Here is a 19,876-nt window from a genome sequence, read left to right as displayed (position 1 = left end):
ATTATGAAAAGAAATATAAAGGATAAAAAATAGAAACAATAATGTATTGATGCATAGAGGTCATACATGGGCAGGACAGAGCAAAGCAGAGACACAACATGAAAGCTCACCTTGCTAAAACTACAGCAGTCTAATACAACAGCCCTGCAATAAATCCTCCCTCCATGAAGGTTTTAATGTCCAGTTTTTTCGTTGGAGCTGTGTTAGAGAGGTCAAGTTTACGGCCATTTTGGAGGCTGTAGTTTGTGGCTCTGTTGGCAGGTTACTGTCTGCTGTCTCATAATCCGTCCATGACTGTAGGCTGTACGGCATAACAGATAACAGCTCTTTTAAAAAATATAATTAGAATATTTTAAGTTGTTTACATGACATTCATTTGTTACAATGAATAAACAATGTTACTTTCATTAATATACTGTTAATGAAACCAGGGTTTTACATTTTTGTTAATTCAGCCCCTGATTAGTGGAGGTTTCACTGTCTTTGAGATAGAGAGAGAGAGAGAGAGACTAGATGGACAGTTTCTATTTACACCTTACTCGTTCTCAGCCTGCTTCTCTGACATTTCAACTGACAACTGACTGTTTTAAACCACTTTTCTAGCCACCACTGCTCTATATCTCTGTCATTAACCCCATAGATGGGCTCGCACAGCCACACAGCCACACAACCACATGTAACCATATAGGTGTACTGACTTGCTCTCTGACTCAGAAGGGAATCAGTCGTGTGTTTGTGTGTGTGTGTGTGTGTGTGTGTGTGTGTGTGTGTGTGTGTGTGTGTGTGTGTGTGTGTGTGTGTGTGTGTGTGTGTGTGTGTGTGTGTGTGTGAGTGGGCTGATCTCTCGTTTTGGCCATTTCATTATGCCAGCAGTGAGGATTACTCTGCTGATTGCATGCCTGTCCTTGCTCTGACAAATGCATCCTCCCGGTGTGTGTGTCGTGTGTGTGTGTGTGTGTGTGTGTGTGTGTGTGTGTGTGTGTGTGTGTGTGTGTGTGTGTGTGTGTGTGTGTGTGTGTGTGTGTGTGTGTGTGTGTGTGTGTGTGACCTTCCTGACCCTAATTCCACTAACATCCCTTTTCATTTTTTTAAAAATATGTGGATTAACTTCAATAACAGCAAGAACACATACGATAAATATCCACTCATGCTTCAGGGACTCTTGTACAAAAAGGCTTGATGCAGCGATATACAATACTTTTTAATTAAAAGGTGATTTGAGTTTTGTCTCTCAGTTTCAGCCACAGATTTTTTATTTATTGCATGTTGTTTAGGTTTTTGCTTTAAGTTAAGCCAGTGCCATTTCGCTGCATTTCTGAAACTGATGCTCCAAAAGAAAGGCGAACCAGACATTTACATTTAGAATGAAAGAGGAAGGCGTGGGCAGGGATTTCCTTCGATTTCTGATTAAGAGCAAACCGTTCCTGCGAAATCAAAACCAAAGTCACAACATATGACTAGTATCAACATGAGACTGTACATTTAACAAAAGATCAGTCAGAATGAATAAATAAGAGCAATAACATAGTCTATAATTTCATATTCCCTTTGATACTCTATTACCTCTCTATGCAATATTATTCACAGTCATATACAGTTTACATTCTGAGATAGTAGACAAATAGTTACAGGAGGCCGCAGATGTCACACCAGGAAAAATAAATTGTTTGTTACGTCTTCCTTAAATGTATAAACATAGACACATAGTGTGTTGTGGTTTGCTTTAGTCATAGGAACCCACAACTTGCATTTTTACCTTAAAAATCCACATCATTTGGTATATTTAACGGTGGTTATTTTTGATGGTGGCAGCGTGAGCTCGGAAAACACCAGGTTTTTTCCCGGCTTTGGATATAGACTTAACAATGAACCGGAAAGTACCATGAAGATGCTGATTGGTTCATTGTGGATTCTGTGGGCTGGCTGTGTTTTTGTAAATGGGACAGCCGTGGTGGACCGTTATGATGCATTGGGATTTTGACGGGTTCTACCCCTGAATTAAGAAGGAACAGTTATGCCTGTAGTCTGTTTCAAAGTCCTCCCCTTTTAACTTTAATGGGCAGAAGCTGATGTCCCTGGTTCTGATGTTGCCTTTGCTGTAGAGCCTGGATCACCATTGCTTACTTTTTCCTGTTTCAGCCAGATGTTGACAACCTCAGCATCTGTGCATCAGCATGGTAGTTACGATGCTCAGCAGGATGATGATTGGCACCAGGAGGAGAGCAATGTACAGGATCCACGGCTCAGGAAACACCACCACACTTGGCTCTGAGAAACACAAAACCACTGATATGAAGCATAAGCATCCTAAAATGAAATCACACATTGATACAGTGTTGGGTTTATTGTAATAATTTCTCCAATTACAAAGCCCACTTTCTGCATCGCTAGATTCTACGTTTTTTTTTAATGTGTATGAAACATTTTTTCCAGAACTTGTCTTTGGACAGACTCACCGAAGACAGCTGTTGAACATGTTAGGGAACCATTTTTGTCAGCGTCTCCTCCAACTTCAGTCACTAAGGAGAAAAAGGTCAAAAAGTGTTGTTGACATAGTGCAAGATTTCTGCCTGTTGAAGCTTTGAAATTGTAAAGTGCAGTTTTGAAAGCATATCCACTGTTGTTTTCAGAGATCATGTGGAAGCCTGCAGGCTGAACATTTGCAATAACTGGGTAAAGAGAGTGTTTATGGCAGCATTTGTGTTATTTTATCATCTTCATTACGGAGGTTATTACCCTCCGGCTGGTAGTGGAAGATCCTTTTAGTTATCAGTTCTCCGTTCAGCTGCAGCTGACACTCGTATACTCCTTCACTCCTCAGACGGATGTTCTTGGAGAGCGTGACGTAGGGCAGACCTGCGCCCGCATCCCGTGGAGCATGCTCAGGAGGTTGCAGTGTGCAGCCATTATGAAAAATGGACAAAACAAATCCGGGGTCCGGGGTCACGTTTACTTCGCACCAGAGCAGAGAGTCGTTGTGGGTGGTGAGGTTAAAGATCATGGTGTCTGAAAGAGACGCAGGCAGACACACAGGTGAGAACACAGCATGTTAACACATAACTCAGAAAGAAACACATTTGCATTGAAGCTTCTGTCTACTTTCATTACATTTTTCTCTATCTTCAAAATTTTGAGCCAAGTCTATGTGCTTCATATACCATGAAGACTGGTGTACACAAGGAATCTGGATACTTACACAGAATAGTTTTTGCCCAATGAATTAGCTTAAAGCAAAATTGTAGGTGTTCTGTATTAACCTTTTTAATAATTGTTTACATGCAGGTTGTCCGCAAGCATATTTTTTCCTTTTAGTTTAGAACAAAAAATGTCATATATTAACTTTATCTATCAGTGATATTTAAATTTGAGGGTTTATTTATTTGGAAAAGTTGAAATGAAAGATCACACTTTTCTCGTTATGCAGTGAGTGGTACTTTACCAAAAGTCAACCTGACATAGCTATTTCCTATTTCCTAGTAATTTAGAGAAACCAGAAAACATTGTGACACATGATAACATGGGAATTTCAGTTCATTCCCAAAATCAATGCACTCAGAATGATGTTTATGATTGTTCTTCCTCATTTCACCCCCAATGTAAAACCTGGTCAGTAAAACAAAGGCCAGAAGTTTTTTTGGTTTTTATTTACGTGTTTCAACATTTCTTGAGAAGTTCATGAGGACAAAATCACAACCAACATGTTTTTACAGTTTGGTTAGAGATGACTGTGCAGCCCTTACCCTGCCTTATAGGGGTTTGTCTATCCAAAAAGGTCACGTAAATGTATCATCTTAGCCCTGAACCTGATTCCTACCCCTCAGATTTGGTTTGTTAATCCTTCTGACAAACCAAAACTTTAGGGGAGGAGATGGACAAAGCTAGAAAGGAAAGAAGTGTAAACGATTTAAGAGGCGCTGGATAATTTAAACCATATTATCAAATGCCTATTAACCTTATTAACACGACGAACATCTTTTTTTCAAATATCAACGCCCCTAATTGGAATATAAAAAAATCAAAAACGTTGAATTACCATAAACCTTCAGTGAAGTTTCATTTCCTTTCCTCCTGAAGCTTTTATCCTTGTGTGTGGTGATGGACAGTTTGCACAGGTACCTCCCACTGTCGGCCCACTGGACATTCTTCAAGACTATGGACTTGTCTGAAGTGGTCCGATTTTTGTCCAGAAGTTCAACACGCCCCTCGTATTTCTCAGTGGGGACCCACAGTCTGGGGTTGTTAGTGTTGTCCTGTGTTACGTAGAGCCAGTACAGAACCGGCGGGGTCACCATTCTCTCATCGGGGGAGAGGTTGAGTTGGCACGGCATCATAACATCATGACCCAGAGCAGTGGTGAGCACAGGAGGCTGGTGGACTGTGACCAGAGAGCGAGTACCTGAAGAAACAGCCAGAAAGATCACAGAATGAATGAAGTAACCTTAACAGTACCATTCACCAAACTGCTCAACCTCCATCTCTTTAGTTCTTAAAAAAATTGTGTTATGATGGTGGTGAATATAGTTACGGGCAGCGACTGACTGGATGCATGAAAAGACTATAATGTTTGTACATGTGAGTTTTAGTTTTTTAACTTAACAGAAGGGTGCAAGAATGAGTCCTAAACCTGGCAATGAGTCAGGATTTTTATGCATTTTTCTGGTTCCCTCCTCTCCAAAGTCAACGGGTACGATGCTTGAAATCAGGTCTGTGGTTAACATAAGATTCAGAGATTATAACGCTAGACCCTTGTGAAATTTTAAGCTTTTTACGTGTCTTAAAAAAAATAGCAAGTGGCTAAATGAGTCTATTAAACCTCATCACATTGATCCCTAGTCCTCCTTTAGCTTAGTGTTGGTCACGTGAAGTCATGTGACTGCGGTGTAGTTTGTTTACAGCCTAATGTTGGATTTTTACTTCTGGCGATTACATATCTTCTTCAAGCATAAAAAATGGTCTTCATTTGTGAGGATTATCTTTGTGAACAAAACATGTGTGGGTATCATAAACTTTTGTTTGCCACAGAGATTATTTTCTGCAAAAATCCAAAATCAGATGGAAAAACTTTTTTTCGTGGGAATCAGTGTGATGCTGAATTCCTGGTTGGCCTACACAATGATGTCATCCCTCAGCTCTCTAAAAGGAAAAACTATTTTGGGAGTAGGGATTTTCTGATCATGTGACAGCTGCAGGGTCACCTACACTTTATTTTTCAGATTATTGAAAGATATTTTCTGTTAAGCACCTTAACATTGCATTGCACCTTAAATTCACAGGTTATGGCTCATTTGGACAAACAGTAACCATGCCCCAAAATAACATACTGTAAATAAAATATGGACATGGATCTTTCACTTCCACCATAGAAATCTCAGGGAATGACTAGTAGTTCTCTTGGTGACTAGTAGTTCTCTTGAATACCTATGTTGAATACACTTCCTGTAAGTCGCTTTGGATAAAAGCGTCTGCTAAATAACTGTAATGTAATGTAATGTAATGTAATAAAAATCCAAATGTAGACAAAGAGGTGCACAGCTCAGCAGCAAGAAACTGCATGCTACCGAACTTTATCTTTGTGAGACATTATTTAAAGCATATTATTTAAAGCATAAAGAAGAAGTGAAATTGGATTTTCCATAAATTGAATAATTGTGGATTTTTCTGGAAGGGTCAAAGTTCTTAATATATATTTTTTCTTGTAATTAGCTGAAAGGAGGATATGTGCCTTCTCTGTCTGTTGGTTTTAGCTTTCACTTACTGAGGTTGCTGATCTTGTACATACCCTTTCTCTCTCTCCCCTCTACCTTTACACTTGTTCAATAAGAGCAAACAAGAATAATTGAAAAAAATGATGATCTAGATAATAATCATTGGAATTAAAGAGATATTTTGTTGCGCTACCCACAAGCTTTGTTGACTTGATCCACTGATGGAGAAGAATCTAGCGTGCAAATATTTGATAAGGTCGGTGTTTAACAACAGGTTATTGTCAAACCCAGATTGCTTTTATCACAGTTTTTAAAAGTTATAACGGAATAACAAGTGTAGCACAAGAACGGGAGTCGCCTACACCCACTGGTGCTTATAAGAGAGGAAAAAAAGCAATTTGCCCCAAAATAATTAATTTCATGAGGTTTGAAATGTCAGTTTTTGCCTCTGCTTTCTTCATCTAAACTGATGCTTGTTGTTGTTCTTGTTACATATCGGAAAAATACACTACAGAGTGAACATACACACACACCGGTGTCAATACCACAACAAATAAACCACTAAAGGAAAATGCCTGAATAAAACCTGTTCACTTACAGGAAACAATGTCAACCGTCTGTTTGGTTAAGGTTGGATTTGAGAAATAAATTCCCGTCAATGAGGCTGCAAAGCATTTATGATAAAACCCACTGTGTTGAATTGAGTAATGAGTAAAAAGCATATGATCACTATGATAAACACACATCTGTCATCTATCAATCCAAAAATATGTCAATCAAAAAATTGTACCTGCGACCATAAAGAAGAAGAATATCCACTGTGTCCATCCCCATTTCGTCACTATGAAGCTGTGATGCATCCCAGACAAAATGAACTTCAACATGCCTCTCTATAATGACTTCTTTACCTCCTTTGAGTGCAGACAGATGAGGCACATGGAGACATTTGTTACACCACTCCCCCAGAGGCTGGAATATGTTAATCTGCTGTTGCCTTTAAATGTCACACAGTCCAAATCGTATAATACTTTATGTATATTTCTTAACTTCTGCAAAGAAATTAAATGAATTGAAAAAATACAGTATATAAAAAAAGTCTACTATAAAATAAATACAGATTGAAAATGAAAGCACTGTAACAGGATGTGGTTCTATGATTGTTTGAGCATGTCTTTGGTTGCATTGTACACAGTTGACAAAACTACAGTATCTCTCTTGTTCAAGAGCTTTCCACTACATCACATTCTCTTCATCAGCAGATGAAGTTTGCTCAATTCTCATGAAGCTTTCCTTAAATCTGAACATTTTAAGGGCTTCATGACATCCGAAAAGTTGAGATGACTGTTCAATCTTGATCACATTCAGCCCAAAAAAGAATCTCAAAGGTCCACTTACTTTTTTGTCTGGAACATGAGCAAATAAGTAGAGATTGTTGAGTCAACTGTTGTTTCCAAGATCAAGAATCAAGAACTGCTGATGAAGACCATGTGATTGAAAGCTCCAGAACGAGAGAGTACTGTGAGAAGGGATACTGATATGTCCTGTGTAAGTGTTGACCTATTTGTTACTGCATTAAAAAGATTTACACTTGAATTGTAATTCCTCTTAATTTTGAAGATTTGTACCAAGTTGCAGATGTATGAGTTATATCAGCCAAGCCCAGGTATTGGTATCGGTATCAGGATTGAAAAAAGTAACCATGCATCCCTAACTGTATCAGCCCCTTGATTGTTTTATCTGCTGCGGTTTCATGGTCAAGAATGAACCTTCAAACTCAACAAGAGGAACAAATTCATTGCTGACTTTTATTGTTGTCTAGCATGCACAGCTCGCTTAAACCTTGTTTCTCAACAGCCAGAAGTGTAGGCTTATGCATTGCTGAGAGACAATGGTGTCATCTTTCCATGTGTGCACCCACGCAAGAGAAAAGAATAACAGAACTTGCAGAGGTGCAAAGACCCCCATCTCTGCAACAGGAGGATACAGCTTCCTGCACACCCACTAATGTATCAGTGAACACTTCACCTGCCTGTGGTTAGGTTATGTCAAAAAAATACACTAAAAAACGGTTTCAAATAATTCTCTATTTTCACGTAAATCCGAACGTAAAATTGTATGCCATTCTATAATAATTAGCATTTATTTTATTCATTTTATATTCTTTAAAAGGCAGGTGAATGTGTCTCAGCTGGGACTGTGTAAAACTACAACAATAGTCATATGAAAAGTTTATTGCCAATTTAGTCTGACAGGATGTACTGTGAATGTTTATTGCAAAGTAGTTTTTCCACATAACAAGGAAAAAACATGGTAAGAGAACATAAAAAAGATTAAAAAGCCAAAACATCGAAAGTCAGCAAACATAAAGAATACATAAAGTAGACAATAAAAAAAATCTCATAATAATCTAATAATAATTAAGAATATAAAAAGTGAGTAGAAGTAGCCTTAAAGTTAAATTGCAAGTACAAGTTAAAATGAGAGAGCTGTACATTTTTGTGAAGAGAATGTGCATAATATTTTCTAAAGTAATTTGCTTCCAAAATAATTACAAAGTTTTAGTTTGTTTTCTACATGGAGATAGTGAGAGGGATTGTCCAGTATGGCTCTGAGTTTGGCCTTCAACCTCCCATATTTATATATATATATATATATATATATATATATATATATATATACATACACATATACATATATATATGTAAATATACATACATATATATATGTATATACATATATATATATATATATACATATATATGTTTATATACATACACATATACACATATATATGTATATGTGTATGTATATATACATATATATATGTATATGTGTATGTATATATACATATATATATGTGTATATATCCTCATGTATGTGAGGATAAGGGAGTGAGTCAGACCGGGTGTCCTGCATCACGGGGGCCCCACAAGGAACCGTTCTGACTCCATTCCTCTTCTCCATCTACACATCGGACTTCAAACACAACTCTGCTACCTGCCACCTGCAAAAGTTCTCTGACGACTCTGCAATCGTCGGCCTCATCTCCGCCGGCGATGAGAGGGAATACAGAGAACTGAACCAGGACTTCATAGGATGGTGCCAGCGGAACCGCCTCCAGATCAACTCTGGTAAAACCAAAGAGCTGGTGGTGGACTTCGCCGGGTAAACACTGTCCTCCAGAACCAGTGAACATCCAGGGACAGGACATTGAGATTGTGCAATCTTATAAGTACCTGGGTGTTCACTTGAACAATAAACTGGACTGGACTAATCACACAAATGGACTTTATAAAAAGGGTCAGAGCAGACTGTATCTGCTGAGGAGACTGAGGTCCTTTGGAGTGCAGGGAGCACTCCTGAAGACCTTCTTTGACTCTGTGGTGGCATCAGCCATTTTTTTATGCAGTGGTCTGCTGGAGCAGCAGCATCTCGACAGCTGACAGGAAGAGGTTAGGGTTAGGGTTAGGGTTAGGGTTTGGGGTTAGGGTTTACAACAAACTTGACAAGAAGGGCAGCAGTGTGCTATATATATATATATATATATATATATATATATATATATATATATATATATATATATATACATATATATATATATATATATATATATATATATATATATATATATATATATATATATATATATATATATATATATATATATATATATATATATATATATATATATCATTATTATGTAGCAGGTAGGTAATTGCCTGTCTGATGGACTCCATTTCCCAGACTCCCCTCTGCCAACCTCCTGCGTCATTACGTCAGACGCTCGTCATCTCTCAACATGGAGGACATCGTGGCCGTAGAGAAGAGCCCGGTATGAACCAGAGACATTGTTTCCTGTTTCTCTCTTAAATCACACACCGTTGCCGGGGCGACCTTCTGTCCGCTGAGCCGTCGGAGTGCTGCTGTCCTCGGCTGTTTTGTCGCAGTGTTCCAATACGTGTTGTCTTGGTGACGCTGCCGTGCCGTAAAGCTGCCAATTCACTCGCTGCTCGCTTTACGGTAGTTGCTATGTCATGCGAGCTAGCCGCTAGCGTTAGCCTGGTGTCTGCTGAGCTTGAGAAGACTGATTTACTAACAATGTCGATGGTTTTATGAAGCTATACGATTTCATACTACGCTGTTGTTGTTCGACAGAGTATCAAAATAGACTTTAAATTGTTTTTTTGTTGCTTTTACAAGCTGTTTCAGTAAGCTAGCTGGCTAGGAGCTAGCTCTAAGCTAACGGTAAGCTAGTGTTTGTGTGATGGGTTCAAGTCAATAACGGAGCATACAGGTGTTGTTTATCTGTAAAGGTTTGATTATCACATTCAGGCGTCTGTTCCTGAGCTGAATACAGCCTGTGACGTTGACATAAATGTGTATTTTCTGATAAATACACTATATTGTTCATATTAAATGTGATACTGATGCTTTCATCTGTTACAGGAAGAGATGCCGGCCATACTGACCTCCAGACCCCAGACTGGTCTTTCTTTCCTGGCACCAGAACCAGAAGATCTTGAGGACCTTTACAGCAGATACAAGGTCTTAAACACTTATTACATTTGTGTGACCAGGTGCCCACTATATTATTATATTCCTTTATTGATCCCCATGGGGGAAATTCAAGTGTTGCAGCAGCTCAACTACACAGACACAGACAATAAATACACATACTATACAACTACACAGACACAGACAATAAATACACATACTATACAACAAAATAGAGATAGAACAGGAATAAATATAATATAAATATATTGATGTTTTATAAGAGAATATGATGTTCTTGTGGAGTTTTGGATGATTAAATGTCCTTATGTATTTAAGATTGTTTTTTCATGCATAAGGTATTTTGAAGTAATCATAGATTCCTCTTTTACATTACATTTACATTACAGTCATTTAGCAGACGCTTTTATCCAAAGCGACTTACAATAAGTGTATTCAACATAGGTATTCAAGAGAACTACTAGTCACCAGAAGTCATAAGTGCATCTCCTTTCTTAAACAAGCATCTAAGAGCATAAACCAGAGCAAAAGTACAGAAACAAACTAATACGAATACAATAAGTGCAACAAACTAATATGAATACAATAAGTGCAACAAACTAATACGAATACAATAAGTGCAACAAACTAATACGAATACAATAAGTGCAACAAACTAATACGAATACAATAAGTGCTAAGTGGAAGGGTCAAGGATTTTACTGTTTATTTACCCAGAAGGGGTTTCAAAATGTTTGTTCTAAAAAGTTGTTGTTGTTGTTGTTGTTGTTGTTGTTGTGGTTCTTCAACTATTCATGTTCACACACGATCTACCTACTAACTACTTTGGTCAATGACATCCAGCCGGCAGATGTATGGTACTGTCATCTCTAGCAGGCTCTCACCCTTTTTCCCTTTTTGTTGTGCATTTGCAGAAGCTGCAGCAGGAGCTGGAGTTCCTGGAGGTGCAGGAGGAGTACATCAAAGATGAACAGAAGAACCTAAAGAAAGAGTTTCTCCATGCCCAGGAGGAGGTGAAGAGGATACAGAGCATCCCACTTGTCATTGGCCAGTTCCTGGAAGCTGTTGATCAGAACACAGCCATTGTCGGCTCCACCACAGGTAACATAAACAATATTACATGCTGCCGATATTGATCTTTAAGTGCTAAAAATATGGACAGCTGTGCTCATTAACAGTGACAATTTCAGGAAGACATTTCAGATTCATTGTATAATGGCATTTAAAGAGTGGCTGAAATTTTGGCTAAGTTAGTGTCAAGCTTAATATTATCGGGGTACTTTCTGTACTGATGAACAATTCCATTCTTACTTGCATGAAGTTTCCAAGAGATAAATGGAAAGCAAAATAGTATGCATTAAAAACAGAATGACTGAAAATAAATTGTTAAACAGAAAATGCAGAGAATTTAAATATGAATGAAATAGCAAATGTTACATATATGCTGTGTATTTGAAGGCTTTATCGTGTTCTGGCTTTCAGAGTCCTGAGAGAGAACCTAGACGAGATGTACTGTGTGCCGTCAAATTTTAATTATTCAGTGTGAAGAACATGTTTCAAATCTGTAAAGAGCTTTGTTCCTGTGTTCTTTCTCCTTTTTTATTCATCCTTGTTCTGCTCTCAGGGTCCAACTACTATGTGCGCATCCTGAGCACCATCGACCGAGAGCTGCTGAAGCCCAACGCCTCAGTGGCTTTGCACAAGCACAGCAATGCTCTGGTGGATGTGCTCCCTCCTGAAGCTGACAGCAGCATCATGATGCTGACGTCAGGTAAAACACTAACAACCACTTTCTCCCAGAGGGTTTACTGGTTTGGTTTTTCGCTCCTCAACAAAGACGACTGTGGTCAAATGAGGAGTTTACATATTTCTACCAGTGTCACAGAAGATTTTTTACTATTGTTATATTAATTTTATATATCTGTTTAAAAGGCATAAATGTAATTTTCTTGAAGTTGTTAAAGGTAAAATGTGTAAGATATAGCTACATGCTCCAAACAAAAAGGAGTCAGCGTTTCAGCTCTACTACTGGCTCCATACTATCTACATTTACACTCATAGGTTATAAAAAAAAAATAAAATAAAAAACAACTACTAACAAACAGCAGGGCAAGAATACACAACATTTGACCAAACGGCTAATACTCTGAGAGCTGGTGAAAAATATCACTGCTATCACGCCAGTGCCTGGGTTCTGATCCCGGGTAACTGCCAAGACTCTCTGCAGGCTCAGCAAACATTCTGTTGCAGCTGTTACACAGGTTAGACCCATCTGACTGATAACAGCTTTCTGTGGATGCTACAAGATTCACTTCATGCAACTTCATGAAAACAGCGTAGATGCTCTGGACTGCTTGGGCTGCCTGCAAAACTGATTTGTGCAAAAAGTGAACTCACAAAGAAAAAGGGTCAACTCCTATCAGAACATACAACATAAACTAAAATTCTGGCCAGATCTTACACATTGTACCTTTTTTAAAGAATGTAGTTTGAATAGCAAATTAAACTTTCCTTTTCTCTGTGTTTCTGCTCCCAGACCAAAAGCCAGATGTGATGTATGCTGACATTGGTGGTATGGACATTCAAAAGCAGGAAGTCCGAGAAGCTGTAGAGCTGCCTCTCACACACTTTGAGCTCTACAAACAGGTCAGATATTCTAAAAAAATAAGACAACAAATGCTATTCACAGATTTTACACGTCCACTTTTATCAGTGAGTGAAATAACACAAATTTGTTCAAAGAAAAAATTTGAAAACCTGCCCTAGATACATATTTACTGGTGTATTTCCTTTCTCAGATTGGCATTGACCCACCCAGGGGTGTCCTTATGTACGGACCTCCAGGTTGTGGTAAGACCATGTTGGCCAAGGCTGTGGCACATCACACTACAGGTAAGTCCTACATATGAGACACCTTCATGTGTTGATATACTTGGATATTTTTTTATTCCAAAGTAGATAAAAAGCCATTTCCCCCTTTTAATGTTGACAACCCAAGATGGATTCAAACACTATAAAACATATTATGTCATTATTTAAAACATCAGAGACACTGTATTTCAGTTATGGAATATTGATGGAGTATCCACAGTCAATAATAATTATTTGCTCTGTCCCCAGCGGCGTTCATCCGTGTGGTGGGCTCTGAGTTTGTTCAGAAGTATTTGGGTGAGGGCCCCCGTATGGTGCGTGATGTCTTCAGGCTGGCAAAGGAAAATGCTCCGGCCATCATCTTCATTGATGAGATCGATGCCATCGCCACGAAGCGTTTTGATGCACAGACTGGAGGTATGAACGTGTGACTTACATGTAGACTTGATGTATACAACCCATGTTCTGTTTGTAGTTTGTAGAGACAAAGGGTATCCTATTTCTTTTTTTATTAAAGTCAAGATTCTGATTTAAAGATGTGTTTGCGTTTCCCTGATCACATCCTTGTAAAAGCAGTAACATCAGGTTACCTTTTATTTTTTATTTTCATCTGACCTTGTCATTTTTGCTTTTTCTGCAGCTGATAGGGAGGTGCAGAGAATCTTACTTGAGCTGCTCAATCAAATGGACGGCTTTGACCAGAACGTCAATGTCAAGGTGAGCTAAGTCCACCTGTCAGAGAAAACTCTTGATGGAGCTCGAGCTTCATCCACTATGCCCTCTGTCCATTCATTCTCCTTAGCAAGCACCCGCAGCGGGATTATGTTGTCAATCTTCAAAACCTTAAATGGACTTTTCTTTAGAAGGCAAATGCAGCACGGACTTGCACAAAAAAAACCTTCAGTATATAAAGAAGGTGGCTGCTATTTTCAAGGAACTATGTCTTTTTTACTTTTAGGTTACCAGTTTCAAAGGACTGCCCAAGATACTATATGTGCATTTGGCCCAGAAGCAAACATGTTATGTGTCTAAATTGTACCATCATGCTCACATCTGAACCCCCTCTTAGGTGATCATGGCCACCAACAGAGCAGACACGTTGGACCCGGCCCTGCTGCGTCCTGGTCGTCTGGACAGAAAGATTGAGTTCCCCCTGCCCGACCGCAGGCAGAAACGTCTCGTTTTCTCCACAATCACCAGTAAAATGAATCTCTCTGAGGAGGTGGACCTGGAGGACTGTATCCTTTGGTTCAATAACGTGTGCGTGTGCGTGCGTGTGTGTGTGTGTGTGTGTGTGCGTGCGTGTGTGTGTGTAACAGAGTGAAAATAGAATCCCTTTCAGAGGGCTTTTTGTGCTCCCTGTTGGATTTTGGCCAACATGATACGATTGAACTTGTTTACAGTAAAGGATGTTGTATTTGCATGCATAGGGTTAGCATTTTCTTGTACTGCTGCCAATACTTCCTCCTCCTAGCTGGGTACTATGTTGTCTAGTATTTCAAAACTTACAAACATTTTCCCTTGGGGCTTTTTTTTTTTTTACCCTGGTTTTAAATGAATGTGTGTGTGTGTAGTACTGGGTGGTACATGTGTTAGTGTAGTACTTAACCAGTCTATTTGGGTGGATAGATATTTAGCTCATGATGGGAAGATTGCTTAATGTCAGGGATGCTAAAAACGCGCATCGTTACCCCTGTAAACCTTTACAACAGGGTAGAGCTTGTGTTGAAATAGAACCGGTTTGTACAGTACAGATTTCAAATTTTGAATATTAATAGAACTAAATTTAATATCATACTTACTTGGTAACTAGAAGTTAGAATGTACCTTTTTTAGTGTTTATTATCCAGTCATATGAGTGAGGACTTGCACACTACCTAATCTTTAACTACAAAGATCTTAACAGCAGGAACTCTTTAGTCCTATTCCTGTGCTTTTGTAGCTATATAGTTAATGACCAATGATGTTTGGCATCACACATTTGGTTGCATCGGTGTCACATTTAACACATAGCTCTGAGTGTGAGCTGAACAAGTTATGTGTTGTCGTCTGTGGTGTCAAAACTGGGATTATGTTCACATCCCATTTGACTGATAACAGCTTTCTGTGGATGCTAGAAGACTCACTTCATGCAGGATAACAGCGTAGATGTTTTGGACTGTTTGTGCTGCCTGCAAAACTGATTGTGCAAAAAGGGTCAACTCCTATCAAAACATACAACAGCTGGTTTATTTGCAATTTTAACTGTGTTCGAGGCGAGAGTCTGCAATCTGTTTACACTGCTTCATTCCAATATTCCTTCTGTAAACACAGCTCTGATGTGTTGTTTCTTGCATTTTGACATTGATGTGTTGTTAAGTTGTCCTTAACCGATGTACAGATGTGGCGAGACCAGACAAGATCTCTGGAGCCGATATCAACTCCATCTGCCAGGAGGTGAGCTGGAGCTTTGATTATCTGTTGATTTGCACCCAACCCTTTTCATTTATTTTTCTCGGAGCAGTGCAAAATGAAAAGAATAGGTGGAAAAAAATCAATCTTACTTTGTGTATAGTATCCATAAATATGTCAAAATGTATTTGTCTTTGATTTCTTCCTTCTGTTTATGTCTTCCTCTGCTGTCTCAGGCCGGCATGTTGGCAGTACGTGAGAACAGATACATCGTCCTGGCCAAAGATTTTGAAAAAGCTTACAAGACCGTCATCAAAAAGGACGAGCAGGAGCACGAGTTCTACAAGTAGAGAGAGGGAAAAAAAAGGTGTCCAGACACACAAGTTTGTTATTGATTTACGTCTTTGTCTCCGTATCTACTGTGTGTCTTTTGTGGATTTGCAGTCCCTGACGTTGGCATTGATTTTTTGACTAAATTTACTCACTGCATCACAAGGCCTAATGTCAGATTACACCCGTCAGCCTTGTCTCCAGCCTTGAGAAGACACACTACTTATGTGAAGGAGTGCTTTTTGTACAGGCACTCTACCGGTCCCTAACAATATCTGGCCCTGACTGTAACTAGGATAGAACATTTGTGTCTATATGTATTCACTTAAGAAGACATAACATAAAAACAAAATCCATTAAAATGTTTTCAATAAAAAAAAAAACATGAATGTTGGTTATTGTTTTTGTGCCTTGAAATATATGGCTTTTAACTGAAGATACTTCATGATACAACTAGCATTGAGTTAAGATTTTTCTTCTTGCCATCACCTGGATGTTTTAATTAGAGCTTTTAAACAAAACTGCAAAATAAATACCTGGGTCCAATCTGATTATTGGCTGATTGTCTTCTGTAATGGTAGGGGATGGGGGGAATTTTATTCTTTATTCTTTATAATCTTTAATAGAAGCCCTGGTTGTGATTATTGTAAATTGTGGATGCAGCAATTACCTCGGCTATAATCTGCCATGGCTGGAATTTATAGTGGTGCTATGTTTCATGCCAGCAAAATGTTCTTTTGAGGAATTTTGCCAAAAGCAACTAGATAGATAGTAAACGTTGCCCTTAAGGCTGGATTTAATTACTTTTACAAATGATTAAAATTGATTAATATAAATTGTATTTGCATTAGCCTGACTTTTTCAAGAAATGAACCATATCTCCCACACACACATTAAAGTGTTATCTATGCTGGTATCACATCAAACATCAGACACATGCTCAACATTAACTTCTCTAACAAGACAGATTGTATTTGTGGCTTTGAGACAAAAGCTTAAGGTTGTTGGTCGTTAACAGCGGTGGCCATACATCATATGAATGTACTCTTTAGTGGATGTGCTGCTGCCCGTGTTTGGATTTTGGAGCTGACAGAGTACACTCAGGCGGACGCCGGTGCTGGGCCGGGCTTCACGGTTGTTGCTTAAATGCCGTCTTCCGTGTTGCTCCGTGGCCCTCTGCCTCTCCTGTTTTAAGCTTGCCCATGAGTCGAAATAGTGCAGCCTGAGGTTGCAGCTCTCCCTTTAGGCCACAAGAGGGAGGAAGACCATTCATTATAGCGGCAGTGCCGGCAGAACAAATTGCACACCAAGCTACACAGCAAATATGACCTTTTGTCCACCCACAGTATTGATTTTTTTTTTTTTTTTTTAATGGACAGGTTAAAGGGATAGTTTAGACGGTTTGAGGTGGGGTTGTATGAGGTACTTATCCATAGTCAGACAGCTGTAGCAGCACGGATTCATGTATTGCTGTGGACGGGGGCCGGAGCCAAATGTATTTTAAAAGAAAGACACCTCAAAGAAGTCAATATCAGTTTAAGTGTTTGCTATATTTAGAATATTTTCACTGTTTTACCTTACTGTCAGACAACCTTTTTCGACAGGTTGATTCACAAGCAAACTTTAGGTAAAATGACTGTTTCTGTCAGTGGAGTCGGGGGGGCTTTGAAGAGAGCATAGATGGATATAACTCTCGGAAGTGCCTGTCTGATGTTAAAGTAAAGTATTGAAAATAATCTAAATAAAGCATGCACTTAAACGGAGATGTTTATTTTTTGGTGACATAAATAGGTTTTGCTGCTGCCCCCGTCAACAACAGGACATCGCTCACCTCCTGTGTTGGGGCGTGCCGACCGCCATACAACCCCACTTCAAAACATCCAAACAATCCCTTCAAGGTCCAAAGGCCCTTGAGGAATTGCTCAGATTTTACTGTAGTACATTAACTTTAAGTTTGAATAATAAGAGAAAATCTAAAAATGATTATTCTGAGAATATACAAGTGGAAATCAAAGTATTGGCCCCACCTGTGTTTCACCTGTTCTCTGGTAGGAAGCCTGTAGGTGACCTGGTCAAAATAGAAGTGACAGAGTTGCAGGGTTGACAGTTCTGGTAAATGGGACATCTTGGCAAATATTTTATCCAGCCTGTGGTTTTCACCAAAGTACTTTCCAGGGAAGCGTCGACACCAAAAGGCCGACACCAAAGCGTCCATGCGGGTTTGAGCTTCTGAGGACCTGTGATGAAATAGCTGGTACAGATGTGGTTGGGCAGCCATTTTGCTCTCTCTATACCATCAAAAAACATAGACAAGATCAGAGTCAGTGTACTGGCAGCCTCAGAATAAAGTGATTTTGTATCTATTGTTATTGTCGTGTAATTACAAAATATTTCTGTCAGTATATGATTGCGATCAGAGATGGAAGAGGTAGATATTCTACTTAAGTCAAGGATGCAATACACCTGTGTAACATTAGAAATACTCTGTTACAAGTAACCTAGCTAAGTCTTTACTTTTTCAATGAAGTAAAAGTACAAAAGTATGTATTTGTTGATTATAACCCTGTATTAATCTGAATCGGCCAATTTAACGAGTAACTCTAGTTATTAAATACTTGTGTTGGAGTAAAAAAGTACCATATTTGCCTCTGAATTGTATAAGAGTAGAGGTACAAAAGTAGCAGAAATTGGAAATACTCAAGTAAAGTACGAGTACTCAGGTAAGGTGCTTAAGTAAATGTATGTAGTCACTTTCCAGCACTGAGTCAAATTAAGTAAGCAAATGTAAATTTTTGTTACTTACCTTAACTGTTAAATATAATCTCTTGCATGGAATGTGAAATTTGTTATCTTTTGTCTTTTTTTTTTATCCTGTTCTAGAACATGTGACTTTATTTAAACAATGACTCGGGACAAACATCAAGTTAATCATGAGGAATCAAATGGAAAAAGCTAGAAAAAAACCAAAGACGTGGCTTCATTGTTGAGTCAAGCCTTTAGGCTTAGTCAATATAGGAGTTTTTCCTGTGCCGATGTGAGGGAAGGACAGAGGATGTCGCATGTGCACAGATTGTAAAGCCCTCTGAGGCAAATTTGTAATTTGTGATTCTGGGCTATACAAAATAAACTGAATTGAATTGAATTTGTTAATCGTAAGTTCTGGACCTGAAACGTTCTTTGTTTGTTGACTTTCTATCTTTTTTTTCTTATTAAAAGTCAATATCTTGGTAATAAGCCTAACAAAAAAACACAAGCTATGTGTCACAGATACTCAAAGCCTGCCTGGTCTCATTTTTCATTTCTTAAGGATTTTTACCAGGTCAAAACTGATCATGTTCTGGCTTTAAAGTCTCAGGTTACATCAGGTCTTCACCAAAGACCTCACAGCCAACACGTCCAAACTAAATTCAGTCATTTTTTCCACTTCAGTCTCAAGTTTATGAATGTATTGACATTGTGAATAATCTTTTAGTAACTTCATTTTTTATGACTCTTGGTTGTTTTTACAGTGTGACTGTTAAATTTAAAGGCATTTGTTTTGTATATATAGCCTTTGTACAGCATTTTTGTTTCCCAAGTGAAATGTTTTTTGAAATATAAATAAATTCACTAAATTCAGTCATTCAGTCAAACTAAATTCAGTCATTTTTGCCACATTTATTGATCTAATTAATGTGAATAATCTCCTTTTACTGTTAGTAACTTCATTTTCATGACTCTTGGTTGTTTTTACAGTGTGACTGTCATCTTTAAAGGCATTTGTTTTGTATATATAGCCTTTGTACAGCATTTTTTCCCCCAAGTGAAATGTTTTTTGAAATATAAATAAATTCACTAAATTCAGTCATTTTTGCCACATTTATTGATCTAATTAATGTGAATAATCTCCCAGAACTTCATTTTTATGACTCTTGGTTGTTTTTACAGTGTGACTGATATCTTTAAAGGCATTTATTTTGTATATATAGCCTTTGTACAGCTTTTATTTTCCCATGTGAAATGTTTTTTGAAATATAAATAAATTCACTAAATTCAGTCATTTTTGCCACATTTATTGATCTAAT

At 38.3% G+C, this 19,876-nt stretch overlaps 2 protein-coding genes across 5 annotated transcripts; one reads left to right on the top strand and one right to left on the bottom strand.

Annotated features, from left to right (window-relative positions):
- Window positions 1–1,092: 1,092 nt before the first annotated feature.
- LOC129110079 (uncharacterized) lies at window positions 1,093–6,581 on the bottom strand. Of its 2 annotated transcripts, XM_054622230.1 has the most exons (6): window positions 6,496–6,581; window positions 4,034–4,396; window positions 2,737–3,006; window positions 2,457–2,519; window positions 2,125–2,268; window positions 1,093–1,424 (listed from the first exon to the last, which is right to left on the bottom strand). In XM_054622230.1, the coding sequence occupies exons 1-5, from the start codon at window positions 6,563–6,565 to the stop codon at window positions 2,156–2,158; spliced, it is 879 nt and encodes a 292-aa protein (XP_054478205.1). In that variant the 5' UTR covers window positions 6,566–6,581; the 3' UTR covers window positions 1,093–1,424; window positions 2,125–2,155. The 2 variants fall into 2 exon arrangements, with proteins under 2 accessions (XP_054478205.1, XP_054478204.1); XM_054622229.1 differs by having other exon boundaries at window positions 1,093–2,268.
- A 2,854-nt stretch (window positions 6,582–9,435) lies between these two features.
- psmc4 (proteasome 26S subunit, ATPase 4) lies at window positions 9,436–16,363 on the top strand. 3 transcript variants are annotated; one of them, XM_054621025.1, is made up of 11 exons: window positions 9,436–9,537; window positions 10,152–10,250; window positions 11,135–11,321; window positions 11,845–11,991; window positions 12,757–12,866; window positions 13,019–13,112; window positions 13,341–13,508; window positions 13,732–13,808; window positions 14,161–14,329; window positions 15,472–15,527; window positions 15,719–16,363. In XM_054621025.1, exons 1-11 carry the CDS (start codon window positions 9,505–9,507, stop codon window positions 15,830–15,832), a joined length of 1,254 nt encoding a protein of 417 aa, XP_054477000.1. In that variant the 5' UTR covers window positions 9,436–9,504; the 3' UTR covers window positions 15,833–16,363. The 3 variants fall into 3 exon arrangements, with proteins under 3 accessions (XP_054477000.1, XP_054477001.1, XP_054477002.1); XM_054621026.1 differs by having other exon boundaries at window positions 9,515–9,725; XM_054621027.1 differs by lacking the exon at window positions 9,436–9,537 and adding an exon at window positions 9,755–9,950.
- Window positions 16,364–19,876: the final 3,513 nt, after the last annotated feature.

This window comes from Anoplopoma fimbria, chromosome 20, assembly GCF_027596085.1.
Source record: "Anoplopoma fimbria isolate UVic2021 breed Golden Eagle Sablefish chromosome 20, Afim_UVic_2022, whole genome shotgun sequence".
In the NCBI taxonomy this organism is placed as follows: Eukaryota; Metazoa; Chordata; class Actinopteri; order Perciformes; family Anoplopomatidae; genus Anoplopoma; species Anoplopoma fimbria.
Note: the sequence above shows the minus strand (reverse complement) of the source record. Positions and strands in the feature narration are given on the sequence as shown.

Coding starts and splice junctions, on each gene's coding strand:
- LOC129110079 (XM_054622229.1), bottom strand. CDS start 6,565: ATGCATCACAGCTTCATAGTGACGAAATGGGGATGGACACAGTGGATA. Junction 4,397..6,495: donor CTTCTTCTTTATGGTCGCAG/GTACAATTTTTT, acceptor CTGTTTCTTCAG/GTACTCGCTCTCTGGTCACA. Junction 3,007..4,033: donor AACTTCACTGAAGGTTTATG/GTAATTCAACGT, acceptor CGTCTCTTTCAG/ACACCATGATCTTTAACCTC.
- psmc4 (XM_054621025.1), top strand. CDS start 9,505: ATGGAGGACATCGTGGCCGTAGAGAAGAGCCCG. Junction 14,330..15,471: donor GGAGGTGGACCTGGAGGACT/GTATCCTTTGGT, acceptor ACCGATGTACAG/ATGTGGCGAGACCAGACAAG. Junction 15,528..15,718: donor TCAACTCCATCTGCCAGGAG/GTGAGCTGGAGC, acceptor CTGCTGTCTCAG/GCCGGCATGTTGGCAGTACG.